Source organism: Vigna umbellata, chromosome 4 (assembly GCF_029865625.1).
Source record: "Vigna umbellata cultivar VRB3 chromosome 4, Vumbellata_1.0, whole genome shotgun sequence".
NCBI lineage: Eukaryota > Viridiplantae > Streptophyta > Magnoliopsida > Fabales > Fabaceae > Vigna > Vigna umbellata.
In genome coordinates this window covers 31,103,561-31,117,554 of record NC_142168.1, presented here as the reverse complement: position 1 = coordinate 31,117,554, position 13,994 = coordinate 31,103,561, and the positions used below count along the sequence as shown (strand labels likewise).

Below are 13,994 nucleotides of genomic sequence, written 5' to 3'. Positions count from 1 at the left end.
CAATGTAAAATATAAATTTATATAAATTTAATCTGGTTAAAACTATTTATAAAAATATCAATTTTAATAAAAATATTTGTGTAACATTTATATAAAAATGAAATTTGATTTCAATTTGAGGAAGAACAAAATTATTTAATTTTAAAAAAAAAAGACTAAATTGGGAAAAAAAATAAAAATACATGGATCAAATTGAAACTAAATTAATAATACCTGGTATGATAATGACATGTGACATTGTTGCTGACACATCACACTATCATGTGACACAAATTAACTTAACACAGGACAAATTTATATTTAAAAAGAAAATAAAAATAAACACAAAAAACTATAAACTAACACATCATGTGACACTTCTTTAAGTTAATACATTATTAATTAAAGTACCTATGCATCAAAATTTTCAAAATAGAAATTAAAATAAATAAAAGAAAAATTCAATTTAAAATTTTTCTAAAAAATATAAATGAATGACATAATTTAACTTAAAATAAACTTAAAAGCGGTGAATGACTCTAACAATACTAATTAATATTAAAAAGACTCGAGGTTATAATAATTATTATATATATATTCAGTACAAATATATATTAATTTTTTATTCATTATAGATACATCATAATTTGGAACCAGAAGTTGAACTGTGAAGAAGCTAAACCAAGATTATTCACTTCAATTACACTCAAAATTTGGCCGGGCTATGAATTTACAGGTTGTCTAAAATCATGAGGTTGGTTTCAATAAAAGGCTTTTATTTTCCTGCAGTCCTATAATTTTTAACTGCAGCGACATAGTTTTTAAATAATTATTTTGTCCTTTCTAAAAGTAACTTCAAAATGACCTATTTTTATAATCTTTCATAAACAAGTTAATTGGAATTTACATAACAGGATTTTGCAAACAAATTTTTTAAAATAAACTTTCAAGAGTGACAAATGGATTTTCCAAAACAAACTTTCTAGAGAAGTGCAAAAAAGTCTAAAAAATGTTGCCAAAAAGCTATTTAGACTTGACAAACACGCCTTTGAGTCCCACCATTTTATTGATACAAGTAAAAATTCTAATAAGAACTGATAAATGGGCCTTCACTTTCGTCCTAATGGTCCACTTAAAATCTATCTGATTCTTTTAAATAAATTAAAATCTTTAGTATATGTTCCATCTATCTATGTCAAACTAGGACTATTTTGATCCATTTAAATAAATACAAAATTTAAAATCAAATAAAATTAAAATAAAATGTGTTTTTATAATTTAAATCATATTAATAAAATTAATATAAATGATAGGTATACGATTTTAATATATATAAACAAAATGGATAACATAAAAATAGTAACTAAATTCAATTTTTGTCATAATTATTTTCACTTAACTTACTTTGACCCTAACATCCAGTGAGTGGTCATCATTTTTCGAGGATTGTTCTTGCTTCTAAAAGGACAATATAAAATGTGTATTTGTTTTCATGTTTCAACATCCATTTCTTATTTCCAGCAAAAGCCAAAACTAAGGGAGAATTTGTTGGATTCACTGTCAAAGAAAGTTCAACAGTTTGGCAAACAAACATATATAAGAGTACCTAGAATGGAAGAAGATCATGATCATATGCGTATACATATTTACATGATGTGTTGGTTATCGTTAATCACTTTGCCACACTCGTACTGTGAATCAAATACCACTTTTGATTATTCAGTTTGCAAGAAGCAGTCTTACAACTGTGGAAATTTATCCAACATCTTCTACCCTTTCTGGGGACACAATCGATCTTCTGAATGTGGCAGTGGCGACCCTTTCAAGCTCACCTGCAATCATGATCATAATACTTCTTCAATTCGAATTGCCTCCGAAAACTTCACAGTGAAGGAGATCAACAACACTGCTCACACCATGAAACTGGTGCCAGCAGACACTGTTGCGAATCTCTGCTCTCCGCAATCTGAGAATGGAAATGAGAGTCACACTGGTTTGTTCCAGCATTCTCCTTCAGTGCAAAAGATTATCATATTCTACTATTGTCCCCGCATCAGAACTTTCTCTTATGGACACTTTAAATGTGGAGATGATATCGCTTATTATGTACTGGAATATGATAGGCTTTTCGTTGATTATCCACAACTTGTAAGTTGCAAGCGACGTTTACACACGTGGAGTGATGCTCAGATGAATTTTTCTGTTGCTTTGGAGAAAGTTCTCAATGAAGGGTTTGTGGTGAACTATAATGTTTCTCGAGTTTGCGAAAGATGTTTGGGAAGTGAAGGGCGTTGCTGGAGAGATGATATTGAAAAACATGTAGTGAATTCTTGCTACTATTGCCAAAATGGTTCTCATGGCCTACACTGTTCTCCTAGTCCTGTCAAAACCACCACAAGCAGTATGTCTCTTCTATTCTCTCTCTCTCTCTTTCATCAACTCTCAACTTTTGAATGTTCTGCTCATTTTCTAGCCATGCTTGCTAGCTCTTTTACCGTAGGTTTAAGCTATAGATTTTGATGCAAGAAATGAAGATGAACCACAGGCAAAAAAGTAAAACATGCAGGAAACCTAGTTAAACTTTTAGTAACTTATTATGGTTTAAATTATTTAGGATTATGTTAAAAACTTTTTTTTAACAACTTTTTCACAATAAATATATATCAATCACAAGCTACACGTAAATTATTATAAAAAAATTATTAAAAAAAAATTGTTAAAAAAATATTTTTCAATTATTTATTCCTACCATGTAGTGTCTGAAACCTATAGTTTTCTCTGGTTTTTTCCTGCAGCTCCTATAAAACATAAGACTAGACTCTTGGTAGTGTTTAAACAATTCTTCATAAGAAGAGATATATGAAGAAAAAAAGAGTAACATAGGAGGAAAATGAAAGTGTGATATTGAAGAGAGATGAAAGAAAAATGAAGAGAAAAAAATACTTTAACATACATAAATTTTTTACATTCATTTAAGATTATTTTTTTATTAAAAAATACAAAAATTTACTTTTATGATTATTTTATTTTTATATTTTATATCAAATAAATATAAAAATATATCATTTTATCATTATTAAAAAAATGAAAGGAAGATGGGATGTTAGGAAAAAAAAGTGTATGGTAATAGAAACATCCAATTGTTGTGTCATTGGGACACATACAACAGAACACTTGTCTCATCCCAAAAAACAATAAAAAAAAAAGAGAAACAGTAGCAGGAACGCGACTTAATTCTTAGGTTTGGCAAACTCAATTACTGTATTTGAAAACATAATTAAAGAAAAACACTAAAATTCAATAAAAAATTATGGACTTTCATTTTTAATTTTATATATATATATATATATATATATATATATATTATTGTAAAATATGTCTTGCCAAATACAAACGTATGATGGAGAAGTAATCCTAAAATAATTTTTTCACAACTTAAAATTAGTTTTTACATAAATTAAACACTTTTTTCCCTTAGAATCAATCAATACATTTTCATCTCTTAAATTAACCTCGTTACACATAATGCTTGAATAATTAGGTTATAATATCGCCTAATAAAATAAAATGGATTTTGTTTAAAATTAAAATTATTTTTAACGTAAGTTTATAGTTTAGTTATCACATATATTTAGATAAACATATCATCTAAGTATTTCTACAAATTTAAAATAAAATAGTTCAATTATTAGTTTGGTAAGTTAAAACTATACGGAAAACTTTATTGAATAGTTTTTTTAAGTTTTTATGTTTAACTTATAAAAATATTAACTTTTTCTTCATACTTTTTTCTTTTAAAAGTTATTGAAGAAAATTTTCATCGAAATTAATAGACTTATAACTTCTTCAAAAGCTTATTTTTTACCTTTTATATCAAGTAATTTTAGTTTATAATTTTTCTCTTATTTTCCTCCCTAATTTATAACCTTTCTGCAACCTTAAAATGCTCGACACGTCCAATTTAATAAGGTAGGTGGGTCAAGGGTTTATATGGGACCAACGGCAGCTGATTGTTTTGACCGTAGTTGCACTTGCTACAGAGCACGTCCACCACATTTTTGTTTTGTTTATATGACACATTAATGACGAACTGTTATATGGAGACAATAATTTTCAATTAAATCTCTGCTTTCACTGTAGGAACACTGCATATATTTGTCGGTGTTTCTACGTGTTTCACTGCAGCAATTCATAATTAGTCATCATTAGTTTTGTGAAGTTACATGAAATATAATGTGACAAGGCTAAGAATAAGAAGAGAAGATGTCCCTTCTGGATGAAGAATGATAACCAAAGAACTAAGATTGATTAAGTTAAATATTGCACTAACACACAATACCACATCCCTTATTATATTTGTCTCTACCCATTTATGTTCTAATACTCGTCATTGTTTATGTATATTAGATGAGGATAGTTATTCAAATTCATACCTTCTCATCCAAGTTTCATCCCTCATCCCACTTTCATCTCTGTCACCTTCCATCATAATACTTATAAATATCTAATTAATTTCACCTATCAGATACAAACAAAGTCCTATATTAAATAAAATAAAAAATAATATAAATTTATATACACATAAGATATTTTATTAGTAAAAAATCTTTTTAAGTGATACTAAAAATAAATATAAGAGGACTTACCTAAAATATACTTTTAACACTTTCAGAAGCTAAACTTTGAAAAGAAAACTACAATGAAATTTCCTTATAAAAAGATTAAGTAAATAACTGTTTCCTCACTTTTTAAGTAATGTCGCACAACGAAAATAAAATAACGGAAATAATTGTTATTTTACAGAAAAAACGTATTACAAAGAAGAGTGTAATGAATATGTATTTTAAAAACATAGAGTATAATAATGTTTACTAAAAACATAACGGGGATAAATATTTATTTTAAAAATGCTTGAAATATAAATCAACAACTTCTCACTGTAGCAAAACTAATACAATGACCATAATAAAAATAATTATTAACAATTTTATATTTCTACACATTTACTCAACAAAAATCTCTTTGGGTGACTACGTTTACATGACTTTGAGAGAAGATAGGGTTGTTGACTGCATATTTTTCCAAGTCTTTCTGCTTTCGAGTCTCTAATGGTCCCTACAAGTATGTCATTAGGCAAATTAACACGTTCCCTGAATTTCATTCCAGCTATTCATGATATTCTAAGTCTGGATTCGTACTGTTTGTGATATAGATTCATGCAGCTGGTTAAAAATGGTGTTAATGTGTTGTGAAATGGTGTTATCATATTTAGTAGCATTTCCAGAAAACTTCATAACCCTTGATATTATCATATTTGTTCTATGAAATGGTGTTAATGTGTTGTGAATGTGAGATTTGGAAGTATATTTAAACTGAATAACATGATTTGAGTCTAACGTAATTACTCTTTGTTCTCACTAGGTACTGTCGCAGTTGCAGGCAAAAAAGGGAACAAAAAGATGAAATTCATTATTATAGGTAATAAATTCTTCTTATATTTCTACTGGTTCTTTTAATACTCATGACGAAATGTATCTTTAGGATCTGATCGTGTTGAAGGATTCATTGCTGCTCATTCTGCAGTACTCGGAGTTACACTCTAACACTCATTTTGATTTCCTAATTACTAATTATAAAATGCTAATAACAGACACATTATTAGTTTAAATTTATTGGGAAACAAAAAATTTTGCTAAGTTCTCAATCAGAATTTTGTAGTTTACAATCAATTGACAACAATCCTAGCATAGCAAATGTTCAGTGTTGTTCCTACTATACTGTATTCTGCTAACAGGTGTTACAGGTGTAGCAATTGCAACTGTGATGATATGTATAGCAATTTTCTGTCTAAGATACAAGTCACCAATCTTGCAAGGACATTTTGGGTTGACTTCAAAAGCTAATAGAGATATTGAAGCATTCCTTAAAAATCATGGAGCTCAAACTCTAAAAAGATACAAATTTTCAGAAGTGAAGAAAATGACCAACTCCTTCAAAGTAAAACTAGGTCAAGGTAGTTTTGGTGCAGTATACAAGGGAGAGATACTCAATGGTTGTCCTGTGGCCATAAAGAAACTGAGTGCATCCAAAGGAAATGGTGAAGACTTTATCAACGAAGTTGCCAGTATCAGTAGAACTTCTCATGTTAATGTTGTTCAGCTTCTTGGATTCTGTTTGGAAGGCAGCAATAAAGCTCTCATTTATGAATATATGTCTAATGGTTCTCTTGACAAGTTTATTTACAATAAGGGAGTCAAAGCCATTCCATCGTTGAGTTGGGATAATTTGTGGCAAATTGCCAAAGGGATAGCTCAAGGACTAGAATACTTGCACAAGGGATGCAACACTCGCATTTTACATTTTGACATAAAACCACACAACATACTTCTGGATGAAAGTTTTTGTCCCAAGATATCAGATTTTGGACTGGCAAAGCTTTGTCCCATGAAAGAGAGCACTATTTTCATGTCAGATCAAAGAGGAACAATAGGGTATAAAGCTCCAGAAGTGTGGAACAGACATCTTGGTGGAGTTTCACACAAATCTGATGTTTACAGTTATGGAATGATGCTGCTAGAAATGGTGGGAGGGAGAAGAAACATTAATGCAGATGCCAATCACCGAAGTGAGATATACTTCCCACACTGGGCATACAACAGGCTAAAGCAGGGTAGAGAATTGAGAGCTGATTGGGTGATAACCACAGAAGAACAGGAAATAGCGAGGAGAATGACCATAGTGGGATTATGGTGTGTTCAAACGATTCCACATGATAGACCTACAATGAGTAGAGTAATAGATATGCTGGAAGCCAACATGAATTCCTTGCAAATGCCTCCAAAACCTGATCATTCTTCTCCCATCAGTTGAAGTAATTTTCTTTACATTTTGGGTTGATATTCTATACTTCTGTAAAATGAATAGTTCAACACAGTTATTCTATGCTTTTGAAACCGAGCTGGTTTCATACTTGTATCAACATATTCAATGCAAATGCTTGTGTCAGAACAAACTGTGTTATGCATATAGCTAAGAGTCATGGTCAGATAAAGTTGTCATAGTAGTAAGATCAAAGTAGTTTACTGTGATCATATCAGTTACACCTTGCACTTATAGAAAAGTGGCAAATGTGGCTCCCTCTTTAAACTCTTTCTCTTAAACTTTTTCTCCTTCCCCTCAAGTTATTTATATTTTTGGTAATAAGATATCCAAAAATGTTTGATAAATTAAAATTTTTCATATATTTCATTTTTTAAATCATAATTTCATTAACAATTTGTCATCTAATCAAACCACCACATTTTCCATGTTCAACTCGCTTAAAAAGGGTTGGAAAGTTTACCAACTTAATGTTAAGTCAGCATTCTTAAATGGTTTATTGGAAGAGGAAATTTATGTTGAACAACCCGAAGGTTTCACTGTGAAAGGGCAAGAAGATGATGTGTATTTGCTTAAAAAGGCTTTATATGGCCTAAAACAGGTCCCTAGAGCATGGTACAACAGAATTGATGAGTACTTGATGAAATTGGGATTCAAGAGAAGTTTTAATGAAGCTACTCTCTACATTAAAGGTGATGAAATACATTTCATTTTTATCTCATTATATGTGGATGATTTGCTGGTTACAAGAAGCAATGAAGAACTCGTGAGAAAATTCAAAGAAGATATGAAGTAAATTTTTGAGATGACAGAGATTTGGGGGAAATGGCTTATTTTCTAGGAATGGAAATAAATCAGAAAAATGGAGAAGTATTCATCTGTCAAAAGAAGTATATTAAAGAAATTCTAAAAAAGTTTAAAATTGGATGAATGCAAGACGTAGATACTCCAATGTGTCAGAAGGAAAAGTTGAGCAAAAAGGATGAAGTCGAACCAGTTGATGAAACTTTTTATAGAAGTCTAGTTGGTTGCTTAATGTACTTAACAACTACTAGACCTGATATCTTACATTCTGTAAGTCTATTATCTAGATTTATAAATTGTGCAACTGAGACACATCTTATTGCTGCAAAAAGAGTTTTGAGGTATATGAAAGGAACATTAAATTTTGGAATCAAATTTTTTGCAAGTAAGGATGATACACTCTAAGGATATTTTGATAATGACTGGGGAGGCTTGCTGGATGACCTGAAAAGCACTTCAGGCTACTGTTTCTTGTTTGGATCATGTGTGTTCTCATGGTGCTGTAAAAAACAAAACACTGTAGCACAATGCTGAATTTGTTGCAGCCAACGTTGCTGTAAATCAAGCCTTGTGGTTAAGAAAGATTCTAATCGATTTAAATATGAAGCAAGAAAAATGCACTAAAATATTTATTGACAATCAAGCTGCTATTTCTATTTCAAGCAATCCTGTTTTTCGTGGAAAAACCAAACATTTCAATATCAAATTATTCTTTCTCAGAGAAGTGCAAAAAGAAGGTACAGTTAGCTTGACATAATCATCCAACATAATCAAACCCCCACATTTTCCATGTTCAACTCGCTTTTGAAGGAAATTCGGGTGCCAAATTTCCTTAATTTGCGCATGGAAATATAGTATATGTTCAACTTCTGAAGGCAAGTGATGACATAACAAACATAAACTCCTTATCAATGGATCATCATGTCCTTTCACTCCTCACCATCTCTATCTTCTTCTTCTTAACTTCCTCTCCACAATCCCACTGCCAAGAAGAAGGAACCAAATTCTCACTGTGTAGCAGACCATACACCTGCGGAAAAGTGTCCAACATTTACTACCCTTTCTGGGGTCAGAACCGACCCAGTTACTGTGCCAGCACCGAGCAGTTGAAACTCAACTGTGAAGAACCTAACCAACAAACTAATTTTCAACTTGGCTCGCAGAATTTCACAGTGCTAAAGATTGATGCATTGTATGAAACCATGAGGTTGGTTCGAACAGACATCGTCTATGATGATTGTTCCTCGGACTTAACTAACACCTCTTTGAGCTCCACAGTCTTTAAATACCCCGAAACCGTGCACAACATAACCGTATTCTATGGCTGTCCCTCTGGGTTTTCCTTTGGGGAGAGAAACTTCACGTGCAAGAATGACAGAACTCAGTTTGGTTTCTATGCTGAGATGACAGATGAGTTGTCGGCCGAGTTTCCTGAGCTTGAGCAATGCGAGCTTCGTATCCATGTGCCGATTTTCAGAGAATTTTCGCTGGTGTCTGATGGTGGAATAGACTCTCTGAAAGAAGCTGCTTCACGTGGGTTTGACGTTTACTATAGCGCTGCTGATGGTAAAAAGTGCAGGACTTGCGAAGAAAGTAAAGGATTTTGCGGATCTATGGAGATTTCTAAGAATCAGTTTGCGTGTCATTGTTCAGATGGATCAGAAGATCTGGAATGCTACGGTTACAGTGCTAATCACAGCAGTATGTTTTCTTTCCCCTGTTATATATTTTGTCTAGTTCGTGAAAACACCTTGCGACCCATATAATTCTTGATTGTTCTTTCGTTTCGTGTTTTTTCTATATATCTCTTGTATCTTACTCTATTGTACGTGCATGGTTTTCAGATTATTCGAAAAGGGTTCTGTCAGACCAAACACGTGGAACACAAAGCACTAGTTTACTTGAGTTCTCTCTGCTCTGTACTCTCTTTTCTCTAACCTTTTCTTGCTTCATTTTCGTGTGGGTTTGATTATACATAAACTAAATTAGTTTGAGAAATTTATTTTAATTTTTCTGTGTTTACATAATTATCACAAGTCGTGTCCCTGCATCACTTTCAATCTGGGTCAACACCAGATTGACTCGGTGTTTCCTCTGTCATGACAAAGTTATCCACCAATTTTTCCGTAACTAAAGCACAAAAATCAACATAGGAATTTAACGTAATTCAGCCTACAATATGAGACTAAATTAAACTTCATAATACTAACACTTAATTCATCCAATTGAGACAATTAAACAGTCTTTACTCCATACTCTTCTAATTAGATAAGAAAGTTAGTATTGGGAATAGATGCAACGGTGTAACGTGGATTCCACCGTCAATGACAAGGTATTTATACTTTAGTTGTTGAAATTTTGGTAGATAACTTGGTCATGAGTGAGAAAACATTGGGATCAATTTGGTGTTGACCTAGATTAGAAAGAAGTCAATGGCTTTTTGGTGGTCTAAAAAAATTTCAAAGACTAATTAAATAGTAAAATAATTCTAAATCCTCCAATAACATTGTTAGGATTGTTTTGTGTAAATATTAAATACTTCTGCATTTGCATGATTAAACATAAAGTACTACTATATATTATGTAATGTATAGGAAAATATAATATAATTTATAATGTTAATTAGTCATAAGAAGGGTTATTCAACCACTAATTTATTGAATGGGTTAATATTTTTAGTTTTTCAGTCCGTTTCTTTAGTTGGGATTAAGTTGTGTATTATATGTGTAACAATAGTTCAATAATTTGTTTGTTATTCATTTTATGCATTCTAAATGGTGGGATTTGTGGTAATGACATAGCACTATCGCCAACACCAACGCCAACATTAGCTCCAACTCCAACGCCAATGCCATTGCCAACACCAACACCAACACTAGCACCAACTCCAACGCCAAAGCCAATGCCAACACCAACACCAACAGCAGCACCAACACCAGCACCAACACCAGCACCAACACCAGCAGCACCAACACCAGCATCAGCTCCTACTCCTACATCAAACACTCAAGATCAATCTCATTATGCTACTAGTACGTATTCATCCTTCATGTGATTTAATTTAGGTTCATTAAAGTCTTACTCATCTCATTGCATTTTCATTGAGAAGCAAAGAATTTTTTTATAGAATGAATTTTTTTAATGAAATTCATTATATGAACCATTCGGACTTTGAATTTAAGATTGTGTTCTTTAATAAGAAATGATTTGAGGGAGATGAAATGATGGATTTGGACGAGTTTGAAGGTAAATTTTGTTTCTTTTAAGGGATTTGGAGGTGATGAAGTGAATTTGAAAGTAAAGTTTTGAGAGAAATTTGACTTATGTGACACACTTTTTTAATAAATTAGAAAAGTAAAATTATTAAATTGCCCTTTATGTTAAAACTAATATAAAATGATATTTGTGAGTTAGAATTATTTAATTTTTTTGATTAATAAAATTTAAAAATAGTATTAATTGAAATAAGTAAAGATATAAAAGAGATCAATTCTCACACCTGGAAACAGTTCCAACCATCACAGAACAAATTTCAAGCACAATGAAACTGATTTCCTCACCCTTGGAATCAGTTCCAACTATCACAAAACAAGTTTTATTTCTTTCTTCAAGCACATGGAATCAGTGCCAATTGTGACAGATCCGATTCCCCGCTAGCCTCCATGTATGCCATTCCAACTGTGATAGGAAGGATATTCATGTAAAAACACTTGTTTCACTCTCAAATCTTTTCATTGAAGTGGGATGACACATTAACATGAATCTCCCAATTCCACCATCACCTCTTAATCTCTACAAAAGAACACAAATCGTCTCTTATATCACCACTTCCTATTTTCTTGTTAGGGAATCCTATGATACATGTCTTAACACATTTCAACTTTAACAATATAAAAATGTAGGACAAATTACACTTTTTTTTCGTTCTCTTTTAACTTCTTATTGGCCAAGATGATTTTCTTATGTAGTAAAACACAAGGAGACTGAAATATGATCATGCACATTCTGTTTTTCTATCTGAATAACATTTTAAGACGATTGTTAACAATGTTCTAATGTCCTCCTCTTTGCTCTCACTATTCTGTTGCAGGAAATAAAAGGAACAAAAAGAGGAAACTCATTATTATAGGTAATAAATGTCACATCTTTTTACTTCTGCTTTTACTGGTTCTTTAATATCCAAAACATGTTTAATATCTCTTATCTATTGCCCTTCATATTAGATGATGCTTATTGCTTTTTTCTTATGAATTTGAAATGGATACTTACAGTTTGTCACATCTAATTAGGACACTATAATTAGGACACTATAATTTACACACCCACAAAACAGAGGCCTAGTACATATATCACTAAAGCACATATAACTGTCTAATATAATACCTGCTTAATAAAGTAATTTCCATACATAAAAAACACATATCTGACAAAATAATTTTCTTAGTTACTCCTTTTTTTTTCTTTCTGACAAATTTTCCAAGGTATGGTTTTCTTGTACTGTCCTATCAGAAATACTGTATATAAATCAAATGTTCATTGATGCTCCTACTGCATCAATTTGCCAACAGGTGCTACAAGTGCAGCGATTGTTGTATTGCTGATATGTTTGGCCATTCTGTGTTTGAGATACAAGTCATCGTTGTGGCAAGAACATTTTGGGTTGACTACAAAAAGTAACCAAAATATTGAAGCATTCCTTAAAAATCATGCTGCTCTAACTATACAAAGGTATAGCTTATCAGAGGTCAAGAAAATGACAAGCAACTTCAAAGTTAAACTAGGACAAGGAGGTTTTGGTGCAGTGTACCAAGGAAAGCTATCCAATGGTAGTCACGTAGCTATAAAGATGTTAAACGAAACAAAAAAGAATGGTGAAGAATTCATCAACGAGGTTGCAAGCATCAGTAGAACTTCTCACGTTAATATTGTCACTCTTCTTGGATTCTGTCTGGAAGGCCGCAAGAGGGCTCTCGTTTATGAGTTTATGTCAAACGGTTCCCTTGACAAATTCATTTATAGAGAACCTGAAAACATTGCACTCTTGAGTTGGGATATTATATATCAAATCTCAATGGGTATAGCTCAGGGGTTAGAATACTTGCACAGAGGATGCAAAACTCGAATTTTACATTTTGACATAAAGCCTCATAACATCCTTTTGGATGAGAAGTTTTGTCCTAAGATATCTGATTTTGGGTTGGCAAAACTTTGTCCTAGAAATGAAAGCATCATTTCTATGTCTGATGTCAGAGGAACTATGGGGTATGTAGCTCCAGAAGTGTTGAACAGACATTTCGCAGGAGTTTCACACAAGTCTGATGTTTATAGTTATGGAATGATGTTGCTAGAAATGGTAGGAGGAAGGAAAAACATTAATGGTGAAGCTAGCCACACTAGTGAGATATATTTTCCGAATTGGATACATAAGAGACTTCAGTTGTTCAATGATTTCAGATTCGATGAAGTGATGACCCCTGAAGAGAATGAAGTAGCAAAGAGATTGACCATTGTGGGTCTATGGTGTATTCAAACCTTTCCAAATGACAGACCAACGATGAGTAGAGTAATTGACATGTTGGAAAACAGCATGAATTCCTTGGAAATGCCACCAAAACCTTTGCTTTCATCTCCTAACAGATCAGTGTCAGAATCTTGCTCTTGATGAAACTAACTTATGCATTTTTTGGGGTTATTTTGGAGTTTTAAAGGACGATGGTGCCTTGTTTGCAATTTTGTGAACATTTACTGTTCAAACTTTTTGAGTAAACCATTGTAATAATAAATTACTTGGACTTTTATTTATAAAGTACGTTATAAATGTTTTAATGGTTTAGTTTTTTCATAATATTGTATAATTTTTATGTTTTGTGATTCTTTTATATTTACTTTTTTAATAAAATTTTATCTGTTAACAAATATATAATTTATTAAAAATAGATGTAATTGAGTTAAACTTAAAATTTATCTTTTAACTTAAAATACACTTTAGATTCGTTTAAAATTTAATAATAAATTGATATTAGTTTAATTGAGATTATTTAACCTACTTGTACTAATACATTAATATATATATATATTATGGTTTTTTATGTAATATTTTAATTTGCTTTAAAATTAAGAAATTTTTTAATATTTTGTACTAAATTAATATTATATTTTTTAAATATTAATATTAGTAGAAAAGTTAAATTCTTAATCTCTCTATTTTTTTTATTACTAAACTAATTTTATACCCTATATATTTACACACTTGTTTATCATAACTTGCAAAGTTTCAAAGCATGTGTAAGTTTCTAGTTCGAAGAGAGGTTCCTTCTTCACTTTGATTACAA

The 13,994-nt window shown here is 31.4% G+C and overlaps 2 protein-coding genes across 3 annotated transcripts; both read left to right on the top strand.

Moving 5' to 3' along the window:
- Positions 1-1,590: 1,590 nt before the first annotated feature.
- LOC124844353 (LEAF RUST 10 DISEASE-RESISTANCE LOCUS RECEPTOR-LIKE PROTEIN KINASE-like 2.3) lies at positions 1,591-7,111 on the top strand. The gene is made up of 3 exons (XM_088112793.1): positions 1,591-2,251; positions 5,428-5,457; positions 5,774-7,111. Exons 1-3 carry the CDS (start codon positions 1,591-1,593, stop codon positions 6,847-6,849), a joined length of 1,767 nt encoding a protein of 588 aa, XP_087968919.1. The 3' UTR covers positions 6,850-7,111.
- Positions 7,112-8,170: 1,059 nt separating this feature from the next.
- LOC124822122 (LEAF RUST 10 DISEASE-RESISTANCE LOCUS RECEPTOR-LIKE PROTEIN KINASE-like 2.4) lies at positions 8,171-13,495 on the top strand. Of its 2 annotated transcripts, XM_088112543.1 has the most exons (5): positions 8,171-9,363; positions 9,507-9,581; positions 10,464-10,694; positions 11,753-11,791; positions 12,231-13,495. In XM_088112543.1, the coding sequence occupies exons 1-5, from the start codon at positions 8,574-8,576 to the stop codon at positions 13,322-13,324; spliced, it is 2,229 nt and encodes a 742-aa protein (XP_087968669.1). In that variant the 5' UTR covers positions 8,171-8,573; the 3' UTR covers positions 13,325-13,495. The 2 variants fall into 2 exon arrangements, with proteins under 2 accessions (XP_087968669.1, XP_087968670.1); XM_088112544.1 differs by lacking the exons at positions 8,171-9,363; positions 9,507-9,581 and having other exon boundaries at positions 9,632-10,694.
- The last annotated feature ends 499 nt before the right edge of the window (positions 13,496-13,994 follow it).

What these genes read in the sequence shown, in the direction of transcription:
- LOC124844353 (XM_088112793.1), top strand. Translation starts at nt 1,591, where the DNA reads ATGGAAGAAGATCATGATCATATGCGTATACATATTTACATGATGTGT. An exon ending in TTCTCGAGTTTGCGAAAGAT is followed by an intron (nt 2,252 to 5,427) that starts GTTTGGGAAGTG and finishes CAGGCAAAAAAG; the next exon opens with GGAACAAAAAGATGAAATTC. An exon ending in GATGAAATTCATTATTATAG is followed by an intron (nt 5,458 to 5,773) that starts GTAATAAATTCT and finishes TTCTGCTAACAG; the next exon opens with GTGTTACAGGTGTAGCAATT.
- LOC124822122 (XM_088112543.1), top strand. Translation starts at nt 8,574, where the DNA reads ATGGATCATCATGTCCTTTCACTCCTCACCATCTCTATCTTCTTCTTC. An exon ending in TTACAGTGCTAATCACAGCA is followed by an intron (nt 9,364 to 9,506) that starts GTATGTTTTCTT and finishes CATGGTTTTCAG; the next exon opens with ATTATTCGAAAAGGGTTCTG. An exon ending in GAGGAAACTCATTATTATAG is followed by an intron (nt 11,792 to 12,230) that starts GTAATAAATGTC and finishes ATTTGCCAACAG; the next exon opens with GTGCTACAAGTGCAGCGATT.